The 22,996-nt window shown below is 44.1% G+C and overlaps 1 protein-coding gene across 3 annotated transcripts in view; it reads right to left on the bottom strand.

Annotated features, from left to right (window-relative positions):
- Nucleotides 1–14,055, bottom strand: part of ssbp2a (single stranded DNA binding protein 2a) — a 50,133-nt gene extending 36,078 nt beyond the window's left edge. For all 3 annotated transcript variants that reach the window (XM_084551497.1, XM_084551495.1, XM_084551496.1), the window contains exon 1: nucleotides 13,982–14,055. In XM_084551497.1, the coding sequence (XP_084407623.1) occupies nucleotides 13,982–14,037 (56 nt within the window). In that variant the 5' untranslated portion in view covers nucleotides 14,038–14,055. The remainder of the gene's footprint in view (nucleotides 1–13,981) is intronic.
- Between the last annotated feature and the right edge of the window lie 8,941 nt (nucleotides 14,056–22,996).

The following is a 22,996-nucleotide window of genomic DNA, read 5'->3' as shown; positions in this document are numbered from 1 at the left end:
CTGGGATTAGCTCCAACTTCCCTGCAACCCTCTACAGGACAAGGAGTTACGGATGATGGATGGATATCTCGCTTGCACGAGACCTCTTGTTTACTGTAGTTCACTATGTTTTTGTTTGTCTGTGCTCACCGACTCGTGTCCTCATTGACTACACCTTACCACAGAGCTGCGGGCCAAAAGGCCAACACAAAGCACGGGCACCTGTCTTTGGCATAGAGGTAGACTCGCGAACATTATCGTCATTATCATGCCCGGTCCTCAGTGAGGCCAGGCAATCAGCCGCTCTCCAGTCAAGCTTCTGAAAACGTCGACAACTCTGGCGAGAACAGAGAGGGACCCCGCCATAAAGGCGAGCGCCGCGATCAAGCCGCTGCCCCCGCTGAGGACAGCCCTGTGTGTGACAGCCAAACACTTTCCCTGATTAATCAAGCCTAGCAGCGGGGCTTTATGTGCCATTAAGAGCCTTGCTAAATGACTTCACTTCATTCATTAAAGTGGAGCATCCTCTGCGGGTAGAGCGGCCCCGCTCGCCAGACAGACGAGCGAAAGCCGGGAGAGAGATGGTGGATGGGGCAGCGATGAGGGTGGTGGGGGCACTGAGGCAAGATAAACAACGACAAATATAGACCCATTACAATGCTGAATAATTCATCTTATTCGCAGGGCTTCAGGAAAACAACGGAGGGAAAAAACAAGAGCCCAAACAACCATGGGGATTATGAAGCCTTTATAAAGTGAAGAGCCTTTTCAAAACAGGGCTCCTTATGCACACACCTTGTCTGGGGAAGGTACAACAGGATCATAGCCAAATCACTCTATATGGAAAATGAAGCTCCAGTACACTAATCCCTTGGGCTTTTTCATTAGACAAAAGTTTAGGTTTTAATGAATCTGTGCAGGGGAGTTGGACAGTTAGGTGTGAGTGAATTAGCAGTCTGAAAGTGCTGTAAGCTGAATATACAGTACATGCTTTGTTTTAAGCTGTTCTTTTAAATCTTCTGCAAGCACGCAGTACACACTCCCTGATCACGGGGGCTACGCAGAAGAGGGAAAACACGTACAGTTGGAAAACGGGCCAAGAGGAAAAACCCAGCCAAGGGAGAGATTATGGAGGGCAGAGGCAATGATAAACACTGATCGTACTCAGAGATGGACAAGGATCGGTAATTTACCAGTCAACAGAGAGATGAAGACGGAGGGATGGAGAGAAAGATAAGCAGCAAGATCAGGAGAGAGGGAGAGAGAGCGAGAGAGAGAGAAGAAGAAGAGGAGGAGAGAAGGAGAGAGTAAATGATTGATGAAAGGAGCTGTGAGAGGAGGTCAGGATGGAGCGAGGCTGCAGCCCGTGAGCAAAACCGACAAGGACAACATTTCAAACAGCGGTGCGTCTGTCACACATCTATTGTAACGCTGGATTGGTAAAAGTGGAACTGAGTTGCAAATAATTTGAGAATAGCAGGGCTCAACTGAAGCCAGTGGCTGAGACAGTTTCTTCTCTTTTCTTTCTACTACATGGTCACTTTGTCTTTGAGAGGCTTTGAATTGTTCTTTACCCAAAAGACTGTCCTGATCATGTCATATAACCTCTGCAAGTATCTCGGCTAGCGTGAAAACACGCCTGATTAAAAAAAGAAAAAAAAAATTACAAAGACTTTCATTAGACCCTTTAACTTTGTGCATTGTCTCAGTAATACATAGACCTAAATTAATCCCCAACTGGCGGTGCGCTGTGGCTCTACTGCCAGCTGCTCACTGATGCATTTCTAATTGGCATTTTTGCTGATGGTCACAAGTTAAATCTATATTCTCCATTACCCTTCCATGGCATCCCCTGGGATCTCTCTAATGGCTCGTGCTAAAGACAGAGCACTTGAATAGAGATATTCGCATAAGTTCTCTCTGGCGCTGACGGGTCTCCGCGCAGACATCTGCTGCAGGTTTGCAGCGTGGTTGAGAGCTGGGAGGAGCAAGGGAAAAGTTCACTACGGCTTTGAAGATTAACAAAACACGAGTCCCGCAGTCAAATAAATTGTGTTTTATCCGCTCGCTGTTGTGTTTTCCGCTGTCATGGTTTCATGTGCTGCTTTGTTGAGCAAATGTTTGTCGTGGACTTGATCCCTCTCACTTCCACAACACATAGTAAAGCCCTTAGTGGAGCTTTGGCTGGGTGACAGGCCTGAATGCTCCAACACCGGCTTGGCAAAGAGCAGTGCAGAATGGTTGGAGTGAATGAAGCTGGCCGACTTGAGAAGCAAGTGAGAGGTTGACACAGCAACACGCACAAAATCTCTGTGACATTACGCAGGTGGATAAAGGGCAGTCACACGAGTAGCATTTGAACGAGAGACGGCAACGCAAATATGTTTTCAATTAGCCGATGAAGACATGAAGAAATGTTTCTCACAGTTCGCATATTAAAGGCGGAAAAATCATGCGCGACCGAGGTATCTTTCAGCGAAAGTTTCAGCGAGGAGAAGAATTTGCCGAAGGTGAAATGTCACGCGTCAAAGCCTAAGTCAAAAGAATGAAGCTCATATCCTGACAGAGAGGAAGAGTCCTGCATTCCTTGGCTCACCTCTGCGTAGACCTTGTGTTTACCTTTCATTAACTAGAGATCTCAGACTCTTCTCCTCCCGGTTCCCTCCCAGGAGACCGTCCAGTACAAGGTCAAAGTAAATGCTGTAAATCTGACGCGTGATTTGTAACAAAATAAAATAAGATTCTAACTTAATGGAAGCCCAATAACGTTTCAGTTTATTCATAATGAAATATAGAGTTTGGTCAGCGTATTTTTCAGAATGTAACTGCAAATTCCCAGTATTTCCCTTACAATAATGTCAAAACAGAAAAGCTGCCGCATGTCCAAAGTTTGGGAACCTGTCAACACAACACGAACAGTTTATTTGATTTCTGCCAATGGATCACTTAAACACGACGATTGCGCTGACGATGAGAACAACACTGTCAGCTCTTGCAATAACACACGCTGCAGGACGGACGCTGATAAACGGCAACTCATCAAGATAGCCCGACCGCAAGTCTAACTGTAGTTGAAAATCTCCACCCAGACCTCCGAGGACAGAACGCGCCGAGCCTTCAGCAGGCTACACCCAAACCCAAAACAACTTATCATCAAATTAGTTGTGTATGATAAATAGCAGACAGATAGTACGCGGGTCTAACTGACTTTAATTTATAAAACTTGAAAACTCTGCACACTTAGATAATTTAGATACAAACAATGATACAGCAGATGCTTTATGTTAGATTGACAGGGCTGAAGCTAAGCACAGATCCGGTATTTGCACGCTATAGGATATGCAAATGGTGGTACCGATCATATTACAGAAAACATGATGCGCAGATAGCGCAATTACTTCCATAAAAAAGCACTATCCCTAATCACTAGTATCAGACCAGTACCTTTAGTTGAGCAATGGAAATGAGTACTGTAAACTGTGACAGGAGGAAACTGGTGCACTGGTATGACTTCCCTATGTGTTTTTACAAATCTGCTGTGGGTGGAAGCTATTTTAGGGTAGTTCCTTATGATTATTTTAATTATTAATCTGCCTACTGTTTTTTTTTGGTCTGCAAAACGTCAAAAGGTTCACCAAAAGTGAAACCAACAACCGTACAATCCCCATAATTTAGAAACTGAAACAAGACATTTGGTAACTTTAGATTAATCGATTTATCGTTTTAGCTCGAAACCAACACGTGTTATATTTATTCTTCTTTTAGTTTGCATTAGTTTGCATCCTTACACTAAATGTGCTTTTTTTTGTTGTTGTCATGTACAGTCAAAATCCATCAATTGGAGTATGAATTCAGTGGGTAGTGTGTACCAGACTATACTGACTATACTGACTGACTGACTGACTGACTGGTGGTATTTCTAGCAGTAGCTTGCACGATCAATTAACACAATAGTGACAATACATTAAAAAGGAAAGCATTGTCCCGCCTCAAACAGCCACAATCAGACAAAAGAGAAACAGTTCTGTCAGCAGCGCAGAGACTCCGCTGTCTCACAAAGCAGACGCCAATGCCCAGAGCTGAGATAACAGGAAATGCCAGCTTATCGGAGAGAGGGAGAAACAGTGAGAGAGCGTGATGAGTAAGCTCACTGTTTACCAATAGTCCAAGTGAGCAAAAATCCAGTTGTGCCCTTTATATAAAAATCTGTCTTAAACACACTTAGGTTTGAGGCAGTAAGATTTTTCTACAACTGTAATTTGTTCGCAGGACATGCAAAGTGGATAAATCAAATAAAAGCGGAGGCAAATCCATCACTTTCTTAATTTGAGTTCCATTTCATTGGCTTTGATTTGTTTAGATTGAGTCACCTCTCGTGGGGAGTTTGTTTAATTTCACAGCTGATGGAACACCAATGATTTTTAGGAGTGTTTTTCTTGTTCGACTTTCTCTACTAGCTATTACAGTAAATCTCGAACGCAACACAGCCATAAAGCCTGGAATATTAAACTGCTGTTTACAGAGAGGTCTTCTATGGCAACACTTAGCGATCATGCCAGGTTAATTACTGCATTATTTTAAAGACTGTTTTCAGGGTTTCTCAGGAAGAGCGGAGGTAAACCGACTGCGAGTATACGTGCAAACATGATGAAAAGATCACTGGAGGGCTGCACCCAGTTTATTTATGACTGATGAATAAAACTTGAACTTATGATATTATTATAATTATAAAATATATTATATATATATATATATATTATTATTATTATAATATACCTTACAATTTCCCACAAATGTGCAAATTTACAGAATTTACCAGGATAGAAAAAGGCTTGAATCAACAGGTTGCCTGAATGTTGGTAGTGGGGGCCTTTTGGTCCTATGGGTTGAGGGGAGGCTTGTACCAGTACACCTCACAGATACTTGATCAATTTGGGATCTAGTGAATTTGGAGGCCAGGTCCACACCTTGTGCTGTTTTTCATGTTTTTTTTGAGTTGTTCCTAAACCGTTTTTGTGTGTGTGCCTGTGTCAGGCTGCATTCTGCTGGGGATGGCTGCTGCCATCAAGGAGTGTCATTGCTATGGTCTGGTCTAGGTGGGTGGTACACGTCTAAGTAACATCCACATGAATGCCAGATCCCAAAGTTTCCCAGCAGAACACTGAACGGTCACAAGATGGTTAATGTTATTTATTTCTCCTGTCAGTGGTCATAATGTTATGCCTGATTGGTATGTTTCCATCTTGCTTTTCTAGTTTTTTAGTTTAGTAGTTTTTTTTTTTTTACTTTATATATATATATAAATATATATATATATATATATATATATATATATATATAGATAGATAGATAGATAGATAGATAGATATATATAGATATATGTTGAGGAAAGTGCAACAAATCTGAATGTTTAACAGGGCATCACAAAGACAGAATCCTCTTTTTATGAAACTACAGAAGGCTCATATAAATGTAACAGAACCTACTGGGTTACGGTCAGGTATATTGTCTGAATATAACCGACCAAACTCTAATTTAATTAGATTAATTAGACAACAGAGAGGATTGTTTGTGTAAGCCTCTTTACTGCTGCTGTGTGTTGTCATGCCTGAGTAAGATGCTGAAGACTTGTACCAAAGTACAAGACTGTATCTGTCTCTCTGGGAGACTCGTTCAAGATACCAGGGGTCTTGGATTTGGTTGTGACACACTTGATATTCAGCTAAAAGACTAAGCTAACAAGTCCCAGGCTAGCAGCCAGCTAGATAAAGTAGAGACAATGATGTAGAAAAGACAGAATTAAAGAAATGACATTGTTATATATTATAATGAAGTGTAGAGATTATAAATACATCTTCATTCATTCATCTTCTGTAACTTATCATGTAAATGGTCGCAGTGGGGCTGGAGCCTACCCCAGCTGTCATCGGGCGAGAGGCAGAGTACACCCTGGACAAGTCACATTATAAGTACAATAAGGAAAAACAGCTGGATCAGACTATTTTGTTCTCCGTGTGGACAACAACTGTTCAGGGAACTCTTTTAGACATGCAATCTTTTCTGTGCACATTTTTTTTCTGCAGAATGAGATATCAGATTTCTTTCTCACTCACACTTCCTGAAATATTTTTTTACACACACACAGACCCAGCAGTTTGGCGTTTTTCTCTTATTACTTTATGATGCTGATTTGAAACAAATCCAAAGTGCACTTAACTCCTTCCAAGGCAGAAGCATCTTCCTGTCCTGAGCCACTCAGTCATTCAGACAGCTGCAGACAGCGTGGCCTGCTCTGCAAAGATAGGATCTCTCAAGTTCTGCTAAGTTTGAGTGTTTGTTCAAAGAGGAAGATACCTATTGTATAGTCATTAGACTGTCTTCTCATGACAAGCAGGGTTTGGTACAGCTGTTGGGGCTGCCTATTTCTAGAGAAGCACTCCATAGGCCTTTCAGTGGATAACATCAAATGGCTTCGTAGTAGCTGTGGTGGGTGGCTGCTGTGGTTTGTGACTGTACGAGTTCTATGCTTCAAGCGCAGTGGTTTTCATGACATGAATACTAGAGTAACCAGTCTGGGTGGTTAAAGTACTGAACAAAATATCGATCTTATCTTTTAGGCATTTTTTCAACAGCTTTTGTGCTGGAAACCATCAGCTGTGTCTGGAAACGCTGATGAAGGTATTGTGTATTATTCCTTGTGCTGAACATGCTTTGTCAGACAGTAGTCCCTTGAATAAGACGGTCTGGGACGCTCTCCTCTCCTGCCTGCTCCTCACACCCATCCAGTGACACACCGTCACTGATCACAATCAACAGCAACTACTACAAAAAAAGAGGGAGAAGGAGACTGGGAGGACTGCACCGGTGTAATCTTACTGGATTATAATACCTTTCTACAGGGCTCTAATGGGCCCCTATTCTTTTGAACAACAAAGCTTCGAGATGAGATTGAAATAAAATAAAAAAACAACTGATACAGATGAAGGCAATCTGAGGCAATTTGAGGAAGAATGTGAAGCTATTAAGGCCTGCACAGAGGAAGTATAAATAAATGACTAACCATTCTGAGAAATATTTCCTTCTGCAGCACGAGGCTGTAAAAGTTAGCATTAAGATTTATGCTCCAAAATGCCATCAAATGATCATTTAAGAAGAGAAAACACACTGAGAAAGGATGGGGGTAAAAAAAAAAAAAAAAAAAAAAAGGAGTTAGTTCACATCCAGAACTTGATCAAGAGTCGCACTGTTGCCCCGCTCTATCTTGTGTCACTCATTTATCCTTCGTGCCTCTCCATCGTTCAGAAATGCTATTAAGTAGACCTTAAAAAGTCGGGAACTCCTGTCAGCAATTTAAATCCTGGGCAGGAGGATATAGTGTCTTGGATTCAAAGGGCAAAGAGTGTCATTGTGGACTTTACAGGGATCAGCGGACAGACGGCTTGTCGTCGAAGGACGGCACGTTTATAGAGAACAACTCCAGCTTGACCTCACAAAACAGACAAGGGACAAGTGAGTGCAAGACATAGAAGAGCTGAGGGACGTGTACATAGAAGGCAAAGTAAAATAGATGTGTGTTTGCATGTGGGTGCAGGAGAAAGAGGAATACAGAGAGAGAGAGAGTCTGAAGCAGTTCCTAAGCTTGGCCGTCACGCATGCTTAACCTTGCGCTAGCGCCTGTGTGATGCAGCTTGCATATCAATGATGGAGGAATATCAGCAGAGAGGCCTCCAACCAACCTCCACTATACTCGGCAGGCAGGGGGTGGCAGGGAGGGGGGCACAGCAGCATCTGCAGATACGCTACCGCACTTACGACAGCAAGGCAAGGGACACTGCCGAGCACAAAAGCAGTGGTAAATGTGATTGTGACATAGCAGCCACGCTGTGATTAAAAAAAAACAAGACAACAACGGATAATAATTGCAGGACATGTGACGCAAAGAAATGCTGGTGCTAAATTATTATCATTGTTTGGGGCTGAAGTCTTCAAAACGCAATCCTGACATACGAAATCGCTCCTCAGCTCAGCCTGTGAGCGTTGTTTCCACCCACACACTTACTCTTTCTTGGCTGGAGCTCTCAGGTTACAGGAAGCGCTTTGAGGGAGAGCATCCCTAACTGTGCTGTGGTTTGGCGCAAAGCTGAGCATGTCTGGTGTCACCGGGGGCAACGAAAAAACTTCCTGACAAAACCACATGCGCTACCGCTAACAACCCGAACAAAGCCTGACAGCACGGACTGTAGTTTCCACTCATGGTCGACAAAGCATACCATGAAATGTCCCCGTCTTCTGCTTCATGTCTCACCCTCATCCACGGAGCACCGTTCTGAATCCCACCCTCCCCAACTGTCAGTATCTCAATCACAAAGACAAACACACCATGATGATTGAGAAGAGAAAGAGAAAGAGAAAAGAAAGAGAAAACTATGACATTAATGTGTGTTTCTAATTAAAACAGAAACATTCAGGGACACCCATGTGGTCCTAAGGGACTAGCACCAGGTGATAAACTCACTCATCTGTACCTTCCCTCTTTTGAGAGTGATAAAAGACTTTCAAGATGATATCCCCTCTCCTCCTCTTCTTTCCTACAAGCTACCTAATGCACAGAGAGGCCTTTTGTCACGTCAGTCGTTCCCAAGGACCTCAAGGCGTCCTGCGACGGCGTCTTCCACTGGGTCCTGTCTGTTGATTGACACGTCACTCCTTTTTCTGCGTGCGTCGATCAGAAGCTGTCTCCCCCCACCTCCTACAGCTCAGTAACAGGCCGCCGCTTTGATAGCAGTTCTATGGCAAGTTACATCTCTGGCAGTGGGGATAAGAGGGAGACTAGAAGGGATGCCAGCAGATAAAAGAGGACTTTTAACAGCCTCTGTGTGTTCAGCAGGTTAAAAAGTGTTTTCTATCAGAGCCTTGTCAAACTGTCATCGTCACTTTCGTTTGAAGACAGCTGCGAAAGAAAACGCACCAGAGCTCGGTTTCTTCTCTAATCCCAGACTGATGCTAATCTAACACACTGTAAGGATTACACACGGTGGCACCGGCTTGAAGTTCACGTCTCTCGCTGACCGCCGGCGTCGAGACAACAACGGAGAGCAGTGACAGTCCTCCGTGTTCTCACGGTTGTTCACAAGCATCCCCATGAGAGCCAGCGAGGCTATTAGCTGTGTAATGATCACTGGATGTTGTAGTTCACATTCACACAGGCAGCGTGACAGACGGGTGGCGGTTGATTTGGAGGGATAAAACATACGGGGAAAGTGTTGTGAGCAGACAGCTCAGATGGGATTACAGACTTACACACATGCAGCAGGCTCTCTACTGACCCAAAACAGCAAAGAGTGCTTACACACAAACATAATCTTGCACTCTTATATTGTTCTTTGTCGACTTAAACAGGGAGAAGCAGCTTAAACTGAGGTCCACTACATGTGGGGTGCACTGGATTTAAGCCAACAAAACCAGGTGTGGCCACTTATTAGTGTAAGTGATCCACAGAGAGTGTGTGGAGAACACACATGGAACATCAGACAACGCGGGGCATCACCTGACCCCGCCTGACCTGTTCTTTCATTCACTCTTACTTGTTCATTTTTAAGCTCTCGCCGACTGAAGTCCTGTCACATTTTAAGTTTGTTCCACCATCCAAGTTTGATGCTCATTTTCCATGGTCTCATTTTAACCGCAACATATGTTTATCCTCTGGCTTCCTTCTTTTTGTTCACGCTATAACAACAGTTTCCCTCCCTCTTTTAATGAGTGTTCCGCTGTCATTTCTCAAGGACAACCAAACGTTGCGAACGAATACACTTTTTTTTTTTAAATCATCAATTACATTCATCAGGTGGCAGCTGGCACTGACAAAATCAGATTCGATGCAAAGTTGATGCAATGCATTGTGAATATACAGTGTGTGTGTGTGTGTGTGACAGAGATACTGCTCTATTTTTGTTGTAGTTCCCTGTAATGCGACTCACTGTCAGAGCCAGAGTGGCAGCCTGAATTGCTTCTGTCGGATAAACACTCCCAGCATGCACTGCTTTGCCTCAGTCTGCGCAATGCTGCATTGGCAGCCTCTTGGAAGGATTCTGAGGTGTCTCAGTTCAGAAGTAGCTACGTGTGTGTGCGTGCGTGCGTGGGTGTGCGTGCGTGTGAGCAGAATGATGATCCCTACAAGACCAGAAATGCCTAAGTCTGCATCAGACTGATGGATGGCACCTGAACTACAGCCTCTACAGACTGTTCAAAATGACACTATTGTACTATAGTTCTGCTTTGCAGTTTGTGCTTATTAACATTACGGGTAAAATCAAATAAAACACAGGCTGTACGTTCTCTGACAAGGTCCACAAAAAGATATGTGCAGCCTGCGAGAATTGGAGGCGAGAGAAATGGCTCGCAAGCGTGTGTGTGTGTGCATTTCAGTTTGCTACATGGTTCAGTACACACACAGAAAAGACGGGGAAGGAATGTGTACTATGTGCTGCAACGCAACTGACTCAGGACCACAATCCCAGAACTATGTGGAATGTGTCCTCTAACTGCCAGCGACTGAAACCTACACTCGTTGAACAACTGCAGTACACAGTCAGTGGTCGTGTACTGTCACTCCGAATCAGAATCAAGTGCAGACCATAACACAGGTACAGCCAGAGAGAGAGAGAGAGAGAGAGAGAGGAGAGAGACCTGAACAGTGCTGCTGCCAGACAGCCAGAAAACATCCACTATACGCACATAGGTGTAAAGACATGAGCTACTAATATGGAGATGTGCTCAAAATTGTGTGCATCCGGATTTTTATTCAAACACTACGATGCTATTAAATATTAAGGGCTTATACTCAGCATAAGCCACAGAACCAGAACTAAATAGTGCTGATATTGGTGGCTGCAGGCCAGGGAAATTGTTTCTGCACCGACATGTTTCTCTTGAGCCATTTTCAGCACCACACAAACAGAATTCCGTTCATCTTTACCAAACTGGTGCGCCGCCGCACTGTTATCATGTGGACGGGGTGCAAACATCAGGAGAATGACGTGTATTTTTTTACCATTTGTGCAAACCAACCATTAAAAACAACAACAACGACAACAAAAAAAATAAATCTAACTCGCCTGCTTCTGCTTATCTGCACATCCTCCTCTGGGAAAGATGTCGATTACTTAAAGGAAATCAATAGCAGGTTCCACCGATTCTTCTGAAAAATGTGATTCTAGTACTTTATGCAGTCTGTGTTTGATTACCATGTTATCCATGCAAAAAAAAAAATCAAAAGATATTCAAATTCTCGCTGCAAGACATGCACCATAATATATATAGCTTGCAGATGAATTGAGAGAATGTTAAGTTATACTTGCACAGCTAAATATATTATTTGATGTATTCTATGTTACTGTAAGACAAAGCATGCACAATATTTATTAGAAAACTGTGGCTTTTTAAAAGGCTCTACATTTTGTGATTCTCCCGAAGCAAGAAGTGTTTATATCACACTACATTACATTTAATCTCCAAGTATATAAACCGTAAAACCGCCAGATAAACATTTACAATTCTGTGGTATATTCCACACTGGTAAAAGAAAAAAAAAAGTATGTAAAATCCATTTGTAGCAAGGACACGCCACACAAATCCGATGCTTATCGCGCACACACACACACACACACACACACACAAACCAGTGAACTGAGCTGCACATAGAGGTCAGCAGCATTTAGAGCTCCTCCACATCTACATGGGCGAGACGCCAGCGCCCCGTGTGTCTGCGGGGGTCCATTCTGAGGTCAATACTACAACACTGTAAACTAATGATCCAGCAAATTCCCCCAGTCCTGCTCTCTCTCTCTCCCCCCTCCTCCCCCTCCTCCTCCTCCTTTCTCCTCAATCTGTTGTTCCCCTCCGTCTCTCCCACTCTCTGATCCCCTGCTGTGCTGCAGAAATGAGAAACAACTGAAGACTCCGCAGCGCTGGGTCTGCTCTGCTCCTCTGATACACACCACTGATAAACAAGGCTGCTTGTTAAGAGACAAATGAAACTTTGGCTCGCTTGATTTTTGCCTTTCGCTGCCTTTTCATCTTGACGCCCGTTCTTTTCTTTCGTCGAGGCCTTGGCGGTGACGCCCGGCGGAACATCACTGTGTTGAAATGTAAACGCAGATAAGAAAAATGATGGGCAACAACATGGAAGCCTAAATTCAACGGGAATATGGGAAAGTGAGACGTTTTGGTGCGTAGGAAAGATCTGGCACATATCTCATTTGTGTGTACATTTTAAAAACATGTATAACATAGAAAAGACAGAAATATACACATGTGCCTTATCATTACAAGATACTGAAGCTTGTATCATATATAATAAATAAACTGCTTAAAGCAACAACACAAAAATCACATAAAGTCCCAGTGCAGCCTTGTTGTTGTTTCCTTTAACGACAGTAGACAGCTAAAAAGTCCCAAAATGTGCATTTAACCTCTGTAAACAACAGAAGTACATGAAAAAAAATCCACACAGAGGCACGCAAGTGTTCACACAGAGCATCTCCCAGGCCGGGAGGAAGCTTTCCATCCCCGCTCCTGTCAGTATGCATGCGATAGGGCAGCAACAGAGCCAAACCGCTCAGTCCTTCTCATATCGATTCGGGATTAAAGAATGGGGCACAGGGGGATGGAGAGGAACACACGGCGCTGTCAAACATGACTGAGCCGGATTCAAAAGACACAATAAATAAGTAGCAGCGAGTGGATGATGAAGCTGGTCTCTCACGGGCATCTCCCCGAAGAGAAGCAAGCTTATGGTAGGCTACTCTCACAGGTGGCGAAGAACACGAGGGCTCCAAGTTTGTGTGTCGGCCTCTTATCGTTCGCAGATACATGAAAGACCAGATATGTTTTTATCTTCAATAAATACCTGCTCCTTCTTCCCACTGTGTGCTGATCTATGAACTCCAGCCTGACCCTGAGTGAATGCCGCTTCATATAGAATCTGTAATTCTGTGTTTTCTTGCTTTATTCCATGCATCACAGCAAAAAAAAAAAAAGAACAGGTAATGTGTCAAATTGCACAGGTTATAAGGAGTGTATTTTTATACATCTAGAACCACATATGTTTGGGTATTTGTAACAATCTGATTGGAGAGCTAAGTTATAATCCTAATATGTCACCTCCAAAACTGCCTTATTTCTACAAGCTCATGTCTGACAAGGAAAAACTCTACTTTCTATTCCCGGGTCAAACTCAGACCTCAGTGGGAAGGTAACAAACAGCGGAGCCATGACAAGCATTTCCATGGAAAACAAAAACAACCACGCTTCAACTATTTTAGATCCATCGTCCCACTCTCCAAGCGCGCACGGCGAGGTCTCTGTCACAAATCTCGTCTACTGTAACGGTGACCGGACTCGCCGAACGCGGCATTGAACGCAACACAAAAAGCGACACCTCAAACGCGGCGGCGTGCGAGCAAATGCGCGGACTTTCTTTCCCCCGCCGACACACGACCGCGGACGTCTGGTGTCGCGCTGCGTGTTTACAAAACTGCTCCGGTGTTACTTACAAAAAAAAAATTACCTGCGCGTGTGAAAAAAGCAAGAAACGATAGAGCTAAAATACGCATGGCTGTTTGAAATGAAATGTTTGGAGTGAAATGAAACAGGCAGACAAATGCCAAGCCATCACAAGAGGAGGATGTTGCTGGATTCTGGATAAAGACGCACAGAAATGAACCCGAAACGGACCAGTGAGCCAGAAACCGCGAGTTCAATCCTACAACAGTGTCACGGAATTAAAACCCCGCCGATAAAAATGTCTATCTTTCTCCAAATAATTAAAGCAGTCAACTTTCCGAGCCGTGCAGAGCGCAGAGCGCAGAGCGGAGAGCCCCACGCCGCTGAGTGGATCGCCGTGCGCCCTCCCCTGCCGCAGCTCCGTGTGTGTGTGACTGCCCCCGGCCGCTCGTGAACTTCCCTCACAGCCGCGGTTTCCTCCCCCATAAATAAAACTTACTTTTCTCTGGCTTGGCTGTCGGACGGCACGTTGCTACTCTTGCCTTTGGCGTACATGCTTGCAGAGAGCTCCGATTGTCACGCACCTGTCAACCCATCACAACCTCCCTGGGCACAGCCCCGTCACCATGGTGACACAAGCAGCGTCGTCTCCCATTGGATGTCCCGCTGTTCAGGACCGCCCACTCGCTATGGCAACCGCCCTGGAGTGACAGCGGAGAGGACACGCCCCCTCCAGAGTAACTCCACCCCTCTCTCTCTCTCTCTCCCTCTCCATGCTCTGTCTTTCCATCTGCTCTCTCAGTTTGTCTTTCAGTCTGTCTGTCTTTCAGTCTGTCCCTTTCCCTGATTGAAAAGACTCTCGTGACATGTAGACAGACTAACACACACATGTTCACACACACAAATATCCACACTCAAACACCCTCCCTCCGTTCTCCTTTCTCCTCTCCCATTGCAAAGGGGAGGATTTGAAACATCCAACTAGGATCTTAAACAACTGACTTTGGCTGTTCCTTTTATAGACAATCACACCCTCTGCCGACACGGCGCACTGTGCAAACAGCGCTCACAGATACGGGCCGCATTTTCTATTGGTGTTTATTTACATAGGTTTTAAGACATCCAAGCACGCGTGGAGCCGATCACGCTGGGAACAGACGTGAACCACACAGGGCCTGTAAACAGCACACCCAGCGAGCACGGGGACTTGTTAGTTAGAGAAGATGGGGCCACGTTACGAGCCTTACTCCACACACAGCACTTGAAGGCGCTGCTACGGTGCCGCCGCTGCGCCAGCGAGAGGGAATGTTTGGGGAATCCAGTAATACTTCAATGTCAGACAAATGCAAGGAAGGACGATGGGGGCGATTAGCGCTAAAGTGTAAATGAGGACTTGTTGGAGGAGCGGATACACACATGAGCTGAAGGAGCAAGACGTGAAGTGATATGATGCAGTTTTGCAAATAAATTGATTTAGGAATCTCTATTTTCATCCGGTCTGATCTGCCTCACACTCGCAGGGCATATGGTCAGGGAGGCGAGGAAGTGCAGTTTCAAGTTACCCCAGCCCTAACTTTACAGACATCACAGATTATCCACTGACTATTGCTAACATGATTGTGACAGTGGGCACTTGATTAGTCTGCAGAACCTAGAGGTCACCATGACTGTAGTCTTCTTCACACACCACGCTGTGTGTGTGCTGTGTGTGTGTGTGTGTGTTTGGATATGCAGCAGGGAAGAAGTGCTATGTCATGCTGCTGTCCAGTTTGGCAGCCAACAGAGAAGAGGGTTCAATCCGCTGTCACAATGTACTTATCGCAAATCCACTGAGAGAAAGAGCACAAGAGAAAAGAGATGGAGCGCAGCTTGGTGCCATCCAGGATGTGAGAAGCACTACAGACTGTCATACAAAACGGCTGATTCCCAGACAGTAGTAAGCTCTGGGAAGACACAATGTGTGTGTGTGTGCGTGTGTGCACGTGTGTGCATGTGTGCGTGCTAAGGGCATAGCACAGGGCCAGCAGTGTTTACGCTTACGCAATGCTCCCGCGATGTGACCCAGTTGGAATGGATGCATGCTGCCTCATTCTCTCCTGTTCCCTACCCCTCGTCCTCACTCCCTCATCTCTCTCTCCTTGACTGAAACCTCTCTCTCTGACTCTCTCTCTCTCTCTCTCTCTCTCTCTGTCTAAATCTCTCTCTCTCCCTGTCTATCTTCTTCCTCCCTCTTTCTCTCTCTCTACCTCCCTCATGTGCCAAATGAACCCCCTTCTCCTCTGGCAGAGAGGCGGAGGTTCTATTTCAGACGAGCAGAACTTTTGGTTTTGGGATGAGTCCCTCGGGGTCGATCACCATGACAACCACTCACAGGCGATAACCATGTGTTCCAGAGGATGAAGGAGGGGAGGGGGAGGAAGGAGGAAGGAGGAAAAAAAGAACAAGGAGGAGACAGAGGAGGCAGAAGAGAAAGGAGGACAGAGATCGTAAAGGTTAACAGGTCATGTTAAGAAAGAAAGTCAGGTGATACAACATAATCATCTGGCAAATAACTGAGGGAATATCCGTCTCTATTTGTCTGTCTGTTCTGTTTTGTTTTGTTTTTCTCTTTGGAGACTTGTCTTGACTGATTTGCTCCAAAGATGGCAGGCGCAGGGATAAATATATATATTTTGACTAGGGCAAATGTAAATAGTTATTATTTGATGTCCCAGACATTGATTAATAACTATTAATCATTAACTTTAGTATCACTCCTATGAAATCTCCCTCACTCAGTTCTATTTCATTTCCTTCAGAAAGCCTCAGGTGGGATAAAGTGTGAGGGCCTCTGCTGTACCACAGGGGGCTGCAGTTTGATCATAACTAGGTCATCTCAACCCCATTTCGCTCCCCCCCCCTGCCAAAAAAAAAATAAAAAATGGAAGCAGTGCAGAAGTATGATGAAATTGTGATGCCCGTCTGATGCAGATTGTTAAACTTGGTAAAAACGTGGCTGGCTGAATGTGGACTGGCCGGATCACTGACCAACTGGCCGACCGGCTGATGGATTCGCCGAGGAGCACGTTCGCTTCTGGCTGGGTGCCTGGACGGCAGGCTGGCTAACGGCTGTAGGGGACTCAACTCGCTTTCTATTGACCGTGGCCCGGTGTAATCTCTGGGCCTGTGGTGACAATCAAAACCGAGCCCCGGCATGTTACACTTCATCACTGAAAAGGACAACGACAGCAGAGCAAATGATCCGGGCCCCGGGGAGACAAAAGAGAGATTTCATCTTATTTATTTTTCAGACCTACCTCCAGCTCTGACGGACCGAGGGACATTGTGAAACAGGCGAACGAGAGCTGTTACAAGTATTGTTAATAGTGTTGCATCAGCATGTCAGCTGGTCAAGATGGAGCCTTTAAAAAAAAAATAAAAAAATCACAATGAATACAGCCAAAAGGTAAAAACATGTGAACTGATTACTGGCAAGGGGGAAAAACAACGACACAGTTTGTGTATCCACTTGTGGGGATTATTCAGTGATCTTTGCTTTTTATATGAGATATCGTGTATCTTTCCAAATAAATCATTTGGTAGGGTTAAAAAAAAAAAAAAAAGGGAACACCGCAGCTGTTTCCTGTTGGCCTCCCTGTTCATTTTGTCCATCTCTTTTTCTTCCTCTGTCCTCTTTCTAAGACTCTGTCTCTAAATTCCCCCACAAGGTCCTTCTTTTTCAGTTGTATAACATCAAGTCATCTGGTTAAGGACACATATTTGAGTCTGTCTAGCCAACCAGACTCAGTACTGGCACTTTTATACAAACCAACAGGTCACTGTGAAGTGCCGAATGACTGCTTTTTCTTCTTTCTTCTTTTTTTTTCCTCTCTGGCACACTTTTGGCGTCTCTCTTTTCTCACATAAATGTCAACACGCGCTCGGATACAGAGGGATACAGTGGAAAGATCTGGCCCTCCCCATCTTTGCAACAACTGCTTTGGCACTTTGGCAAACAGCCTTTGTTTACCGAGCCTGTCGATGGGCTATGTAATCGTATATTTCCACCGAGAGTGTCTGTTAGCAAGGACCGCTAATTAGCAAACGATTAAGCTCTCACACAAAAGAGGTTCTTGAGATTAATTGGTGCTGAAGTTTACAAAAGCTCACGGCTCGGTAAATAATTTAGCATGAACAATAGTACACCTTGTCACACTTTTTGTTTTTAGACGAGCAATTGCTGGCGTCATGTAAGAATATATCACCGCTCGACAGAGACTTCCCTAAGTGGACATGAACTCCGTTGACAACGCTCATGTTTTTATTAAATCTATTCTCTTTTAGATCCTCAGTCTAAATGAAGTCAGCACAAGCTCATTCATGCATGCGCTCCGAAATACGACTGCAAATGTTATATCCTGTTCCCTGCACCTGTAAGATACTTACACCACCTCATCATCAGCACCGCTTTGGCCTACTGTGAAAGGACCGTGTCTGCAAAAAATGCTTTTCTTTGCAAAAAACTGGGACGCACTGGGAAACACGGGCGCTAATTAATCACATGCACATGCACATGCAACGCAGACAGCCAAGGATGAATCACACCTACAAAATGTCTGCATGTGGGCTCACACATGCAGACTCATATGCAGTGATCATAATCTCCTTGGCACTTCATGAAACTGGTTTCTTTAAACATTTGCTGCTCTCTCCTCCTCCTCCACCTCCTTCTCTCTTTGAGAAGAAGGGTGTTCCAACCAGGGAATTTAGTTAATGGTGGAAAAAGTTACAAATCTCTTTCAAAACTGGCTAAAATAAACTAAAATCTGCTTTCATAAGCACAGTGATGCTTCCAGTGTAGCCTATACAAACATTTTGCCTTTGGGTGTAATTTGATTAGCAGCGTAAGGAGAGGCAAATTACAGGCGGGGTGCACAGTTTATCTAACAGGAATCAACATGGAAACACTGCAGCCTCAAGATCATCCTGACCAGGCTGCGAAATAAAGTTGGCATTCAATAAAAAAAAGAATGTTTGCTTTCAACAGCTGATGCAAGAGGAAAGCAAGAGTTGAAAACATCCTAATAAGAATGTCTAGTAGCATTCTACATCTCACCGGTTTCACAGACATCTGAAGTTAAGCGGCCCTGGGAAAAAAAAAAATTGGACCCTGCTGTGCCTGCTCTTCTGTTCTGATGCTGGTTGACTCAACGGATTAATGCCTGTTTGCAAAATAGCCTGTCAGTTCTTTGCAGGGAGTCAACCAACCAATATGTGTTTAACGTGAACTGTGATTCGAGAAAGCATTAATTATAGATGCAGTAGTGCGTATGGCGTGTTTCTTTCAGAGCTAGCTCGTTTTTGTCTTTTGGGGTTTTTTGGTTGTTTTTTGACAGCAAACAAATATTCAAAGGCAACAAAAATAAATAAATAAACCAATAAGACAAGTAGCAATGTCTATATTGTGCTTGAAAGTTCAGGCAATCATCTGTACACGTGTCTCTCATCTCATCCAGTCAGTCAGCCAGTTCACATGCAAGTTTGACGTTCTTCTAATGGACAAAGACATAATAAATTGAGAATAATAACAAGAGAGGGGCATGCATTGCATCCCATTTTACGGACTACGCTGATTCACACAGCAATTAGGCAGCTGTTAAATGGTTTATCACTAAAAAGGCCTCTGGCATTTCTACTCAACAGATGTTCGGAAATCATACAGATCACTTCTTTCTGATGACTGGGTCGTGTGCAGTGACGGCAACTTTACGTAAAATGAGACGTGATAATAATTGTGAGCCAGACACATCCTGTAGCCATTGTTGTTTTGCTTACATTACAGTGGATTTAAGCAGGGAGAAAATCGAAACATGCAGATTTAGACACGCAAAACGGGCATTTTCCAGTTACAGTACATTTAATTTCTTCAGTTAATTAAACTTCAGTGAGATGAAAGACGATTTCATCCTGGGATTGAGCAGAGAAAAAGAGGAGTTGAGCCAAGGTGGAAAACTCCATCACAATTAGATGTATGCACAGCCTTTTTCTGAATTCTGAGCAGGTTTTCCATCGGTGAAATTCCTGATGATCTGAGCTGGGCTGAGCGTGTGCTGGGTGCTGATGTGACTAACAGAACACTCCAGCGGCGGAGCGCCGGTCGGGCTGCCGCAGAGGACTCTGGGTAATAAGGCTGCAGATGAGTGCGACCCAAAAAACAAAATGGGAGAGTAGGGATTGGATGAGTGTGCGTGTGTGTGTGTGTGTGTGTGTGTGTGCATAAATGTGTGTGTGGGTGCGACAAAGAGACACTTCTTATGCTGCCAGCCAAAAGCACATTCTCTGATCTCTAATAGTGAGAGGACAACATGCTTAAGAGGAAGAACAGACCCTACTGTGGCCATTATTCGGGTGCTGCACATAGGCACTGTTTTTGACCACATTTGCGAGGACTTTACCTAGATGGATCTATACCTTAACTCAAACTATAACTACCAATCAGCAATCAGGCTTAACCATAAAATGTAATGATTACAAGTTTCTTTTAGTTACCAAAAGGGGTCAGGTCCTCAAATGTGATTGCATAAACAGATGACCTTCCAGATATAAATTCTGTAGATCTACCTTTCCACCTTTTATCCAGTGTACCAGATCAGTAGGGAGTATAGGGGAGTCTGCCACGGTGTATTTTTCTGAACTACCTCTTGGGGGCAGTGCAGTCATCTTCAAATCCTGCACAGGGGGGCTTTAATATGAAACCAGGACAGAGGCTTAATACTCGCCAGGACATTGAGTCTCTGACCTGGGTTAAAGTGTCCTCCATCTGGATACACCTCTCAACCTCATGTCTTGCCTAAGCCTAGATGATGGATGGCCCTACGTCAAGGTCAGGACAGAGGTTGTATGCCCATATTAACTACCCTCTTCCACTGATAGACTGTCAGACCCTTTGCGTCTGGAAGCCTCCCACCGGCCCTGATGTAAACAAGTGCGGCAACAGTGAAAGACAGGAGGAGAGACTGATCTCAAGCATACACCATGCAGCGTTTCCTGTTAAAAAGAGGCTTTTTAATTTTTGTCACGGCATGTTTTATGGTATTTTATTGTCTCATATTGTAATCAAGGTGCGTTCCCCTTAAACAGCAAGAGTAAGGAATACAGTGTTTTGCGTGATGACATCTCTTTCTTCACTGAGTCATAAAGTAGAGTTTAGAAGGAAGAGATCAAGTGGATTTGATTTCAAGGATCTCCACTGAGGGCTGAAGACAGACAGTCCAAGGCAAATAGTTGACCCCTTTGACAGCTGACGCAACGTCGAACCTCGGAAATACAACAGTAGGCTACAGTTGCGTCTGCGATGTTGTTGGTCCTTTGGGTTTGCCCCTGGTGTAGCCAATCAGAATTCAAGCAATGCACGGTGATGACTTGCTGCGCGCAAGATCATCTTTTGCTTTGGTTGAATTACCGCAATCCCTGACTCTGCATAGACAGCGAGCTATGCAAGTGGACGCCATTGACAACCATGCAATTTTGGATCACACTGTGTATGTTTTAGCACAGTCTTGTGGCCATTCAGTGCCGTTTAGGCCAAGGTAAATGATAAATGACGTATTTATATAACCTATTGCTACTCAAAGTGCTTCAAACTCATAATGTTGCATTTACTCACTTATTCACACAAGCACACATTCACACATTCAGATACTTTGGCATGTGGTCCAGCACCAGGGATCAAACCACTAACCCTCTGAAATTTTGAAAGACATTTGTCTACATACGACAAATCCGCTGCCTTTTCCTCAGGCTAACATGGGCTACAAAGGAACATTATAATATCTTGGGAGAAGGACTGGAAACATTTGTCATAAAACTGTTTTACATACTAAACACTGCTCTATAGACAACATGCTTCCTGCAGACATCAGTGAAATCATAACATTTGGTTTTTAAGCCGCCTCAGCTGTAGCGTAGACAGATGAAAAAGATGAGTGATCTTTGCCTGTAGAGCTCCTGTGTCTTCATGCTCCGCTGCCTGCGTTAAAAGAAAGAGTGTTGCTCTGTTCCTCGCCGAGGTCTTTGGAAGGTGAACGGTAATTGCTGAGGGAGGATTTAGCCTGACGATGGAACAAAGCACCTCTTTTGTTTTACGGAGGTAACCCTTATACTCTGAGATGGAGCACAGCTTTAGACGTGACTATTGCATGTGGCCTTTCGTGTTAGCTTGTATATTAACCAGACGCAGAGACAGACTGAGCGAAAGGGCCTGATATGTTGCCTACATTTTGAGACCGTAGGCTACTGTTTCAGACTCATTAGCTATAATATCGGCCCTGTGGTAATGACATCATGGTGGCAGTAGCTTTTAAACGTCTGACCACAGAGAGACAGAGACCACAAACTGTGATGCTCTTTAAAAAAAAAAGGATTCTTTCACCGTGACTTCATCATGTGGTCAACTTTTCAGGAAACCCCAAACAGGTTTTCTCCAATTGTCTGACTCCTATATAACAGTTATTGGATGACCAGGCTGTTACTGAATTAATATGGTTGCAGACAAAGCCTCTCTCTCTCCCCCGCACACACAAAAGAGATGGTATGCAGAAAGAGGAAAATCTGACTTTCTATAATACACAAACAACAAGCTTTGGAAAAGGAACAGAGAAAACAACTGTGCATGCTGTTGGAGCAAAGGCAAGACACAGATGAAGAAAAGAATCAACAGAGGATGTGAAGCATTAGTAGGCATGACTGTTCACGCTATCTTTTCCTGGTACTAAATAAACATGTCATGAGTGCTGATCAGTCAGGGGCTGACAAAGTGCTTGGCTTTGCCCGGTTTCTGAGCATTTCAGCACCCTGCGGGAGCCTCCTCGGTCCCGTCCAGCATTGTTTGCGGAGAAGAAAGCTATCAGAAGATCTGCACGAGATTAGGGTTGCCAACTGCTCCCTCTGTGACTTCCTGTTTTGCCGCAGGAATTCTTTTAGTATGCGTAAAAAAAAAAAGAAAAAAAAAAAAGGCACATAACTGCACCAATCTGACATAGTTAACCCTTTCTTCTCTGGGTACTCCTCATTGGCAGATGTTAGTAGATGTTTCATACTCTATGTTTCCATCACACACTTGAATTCTTGCGCATATTTTGGTTTGGGAAAAATACCCTTTTTCTCTTCTACAATTAGATTAAAGTTACATTAGTCTGGCACACATTCCCCAATGATACCAAAAAATGGTGTTACACTTCAGTTTTTGAACTTTTATTTATTTATTTATTTTTTCATTAGCTGAGCTTCTTGCTTCATATTTAGTACACAAACATAAGAGTGGTATTAATCTTCTCATCTGAGCCTCAGCAAGGAAATAAGCATATTTTGTGCGATTTTCTTTAATCCATGTGGCAAAAGTTAAAAAATGTTCAAAATAAAGTAAATTTACTGTGCGAGGGATCACACCAGCTCGTCCAAATCGCTCTTCCTAAAGCCCTCACTTTCTGTCAGTCAAATCCACCATCTCGTTCTCCTCCAGTGCATCCGTCGTATA

Source organism: Chelon labrosus (genome assembly GCF_963514085.1).
Source record: "Chelon labrosus genome assembly, chromosome: 9".
NCBI lineage: Eukaryota > Metazoa > Chordata > Actinopteri > Mugiliformes > Mugilidae > Chelon > Chelon labrosus.
The sequence above is the reverse complement of the archived record's forward strand: the minus strand, read 5'-3'. Positions and strand labels throughout refer to the sequence as shown.